Below are 2,512 nucleotides of genomic sequence, written 5' to 3'. Positions count from 1 at the left end.
TCAGGGGTTTCGAACATTTTCTTTCTCCAGGAGAATTTTTGTCCTTTGATAGCTGCCTTGGGCTGCCCAGTGTCCATATGGCTTGAATGTGGCTCTGTCTCTAAATCACTTGAATCACAACTGTCTGAATCACTGGATTCACTTGATTCATCACTCTCCACGTCTTTGTGGGGGATGTAATTAGGGTCACCAGAATCTTCATCTGAGCTACTTTCACATCCCTCATACTCACTGTCCTCTGCAGTGATAAACTCCAGCGCATCTTGAACACTATATTTTTTCTTTTTATCCATTCTACAAAAGAGTGAAAATGATAAAAAGTGGGGGGCAACTGAAAAACCCCTCGACAAAGCTAAAGTAAAGTTCCATCACAAATTTAGGTAATTTAATGAATTAGTTATGCTTGAATTTAGTTAAATATGACTGAGAATTAACAACAAAGAATACATTTACTTAAAATAACCGAATAATGAGCTAAACTGACTAAGCAAATGATGAGTTTTTGTCTTTTTGTGACAAATATGTCACATCAGTTTTTTTAAGAAAATTTGGAGTTTAATGCCCGATGTGACATATTTGTCACAGCGATATTTAACAAACTGATTCTAGATCAAATTGTTTCAGAAATATTACCAAACTAGGTTACAAGGGACCTATGACATCTTATCTAAAGTTTAGAATTGCTGAATGAGTAAAAGCTTACCTTTGCAAAAAGAAAAGAAAGTTTTTAAAATTAGCATAGTGGTCTCATTAGCTAACCAGGTGGACCAAGACTTTGAAAATGGTGTCTTGAACACCCAGAGTTCCTCACTTGTCACATGACTGAATTAGTTTGTGCAGTAGACGTCACTTAGGGACTTTATTAGTTAAAAGTCAAAGTTAAACCATTATAAATAGTTTTTCTTTAAGTGTAAAGGGGCAGTGACACCAGTGTCACTGTGGGTCCTTAAGGGTTAAACGGCGAGAGGCGTCGTGCTCCCCCTCCCTCCTTTGACAGAGCAAGCCGTCCACTTCATCGATGAAGATTACTGAGAGCTGTAACTCTCTTGCAACCGCAAAGAGTGCTCGTACGAGCTTCTCGCCTTCTCCCACATATTTGGAGGTCAAACTAGCAGCACTGATGTTGAAGAATGTTGCATTAGACTCTGCAGCAACTGCTTTGGCGAGCATGGTCTTCCCATTTCCTGGTGGGCCAAATAAAAGCAAGCCACGTGCAGGAGCTCTCAGACCAGTAAAGAGATCAGGTCTTAAGGCAGGAAGGATGACAATTTCTTCAAGTGCTTGCTTTGCCAGATCCTGCCCTGCGATGTCATCAGATGACACAGTCGCTCCACTGTATACAATTTCATTCTTAATTAAGCTGGCCAGTTTACTGTCCACATTCTTTTTCATATCCCTCTTCGGGGGCTGTTTCACAGCTGCCGGTCTTCCATTCTTGAGTTTTTCCCACCCGAGCGGTTTTCTTTGCATCAGTTAGTCTTAATGGAGGTCTTACAGAAGTGGAGGGTCTGATGGTGGTGGAAACACGTGCGGGTTGACTTTTAGGAACTGACTTTGGCTGTGAAAGAGCATGACGTGATGTCCCTTGGGGGTCATTTCTCCTTTTAGAGGCTAGTGTCGTCTCTAAAAGGGTAAGCTTGTCTTTTGCCATGGTGAGTTTGGTGACCATTTTATCCTGAAGTCTCTTTGCTCGGTCATACTGCTCTCCAGCTTGCCCAGTGAGCTCTATTGCAATACCCCTTTCAAGCTCAGAAATCCCTTTCTTGTACCACTGCACAGCCTCCTTCTTCTCACCTGTGTCGTCCTCGTCGATCTTCAGTGCCTTGGATATATACTCAAACGCCTGCTTGTGGATGCTTTTTATAACTTCTGCGCTGTCTTTGGGCTTACTTGAGTTTGTTTTGGTCGACATTTCTCTTGCCCGACTTCCCCCCTGTTCTCAGTCATAACACGGTAAACTAGTCATAAGCGAAAACGTTTAGGCTATATATCGCATTTAAAGGTCTTTCTTTGGGATGTAAAAAGAAAAATACACTCTATAGGGAATTCCTAAAATAAAGAACAATAGATGCTGAAGATAAATATAAAAAATACAAAAATAAGTTGACCAATAGTATACGTGTATGTAGAAAGGAGTATTATAGTAAAATATTGAACAACAATAAACATAATATGAAGGGAATATGGGATGTTTTAAACGGTATCATTAAAAAAAAATTCTGGACAACAAAGTTATCCTCAATACTTTATCGACAATGGCAATATTATGGAAAACACTGCTGATAAGGTCGACAGCTTTAATCATTTTGTAAATATTGGACCAAAACTGGCAGAATAAATTCCTGAGTCACTGCCATCAGTAGACTGTAGTGAAAACCTGATTGATAGGAACCCTAACTCAATGTTCCTTACATCAGTGGAGGAAAAAGAAATAATTGACATTGTACACATGTGTAGATATAAAACATCTACTGATTGTAATGATATTGACATGAAAATCGTCAAGAAGGTC

At 39.7% G+C, this 2,512-nt stretch overlaps 1 protein-coding gene across 1 annotated transcript in view; it reads right to left on the bottom strand.

Annotated features, from left to right (window-relative positions):
* The window catches only part of LOC120742122 (spastin-like), a 2,912-nt gene extending 954 nt beyond the window's left edge, over window positions 1-1,958 (bottom strand). Inside the window, 2 exon segments of the mRNA XM_040045266.1 lie at window positions 960-1,423; window positions 1,425-1,958. Of these exon segments, the coding sequence (XP_039901200.1) occupies window positions 960-1,423; window positions 1,425-1,912 (952 nt within the window). The 5' untranslated portion in view covers window positions 1,913-1,958.
* Window positions 1,959-2,512: the final 554 nt, after the last annotated feature.

The sequence above is a fragment of the Simochromis diagramma genome, unplaced genomic scaffold, assembly GCF_900408965.1.
Source record: "Simochromis diagramma unplaced genomic scaffold, fSimDia1.1 OVJJ01000634.1, whole genome shotgun sequence".
NCBI lineage: Eukaryota > Metazoa > Chordata > Actinopteri > Cichliformes > Cichlidae > Simochromis > Simochromis diagramma.
This window is presented reverse-complemented; position numbering and strand designations above follow the sequence as displayed.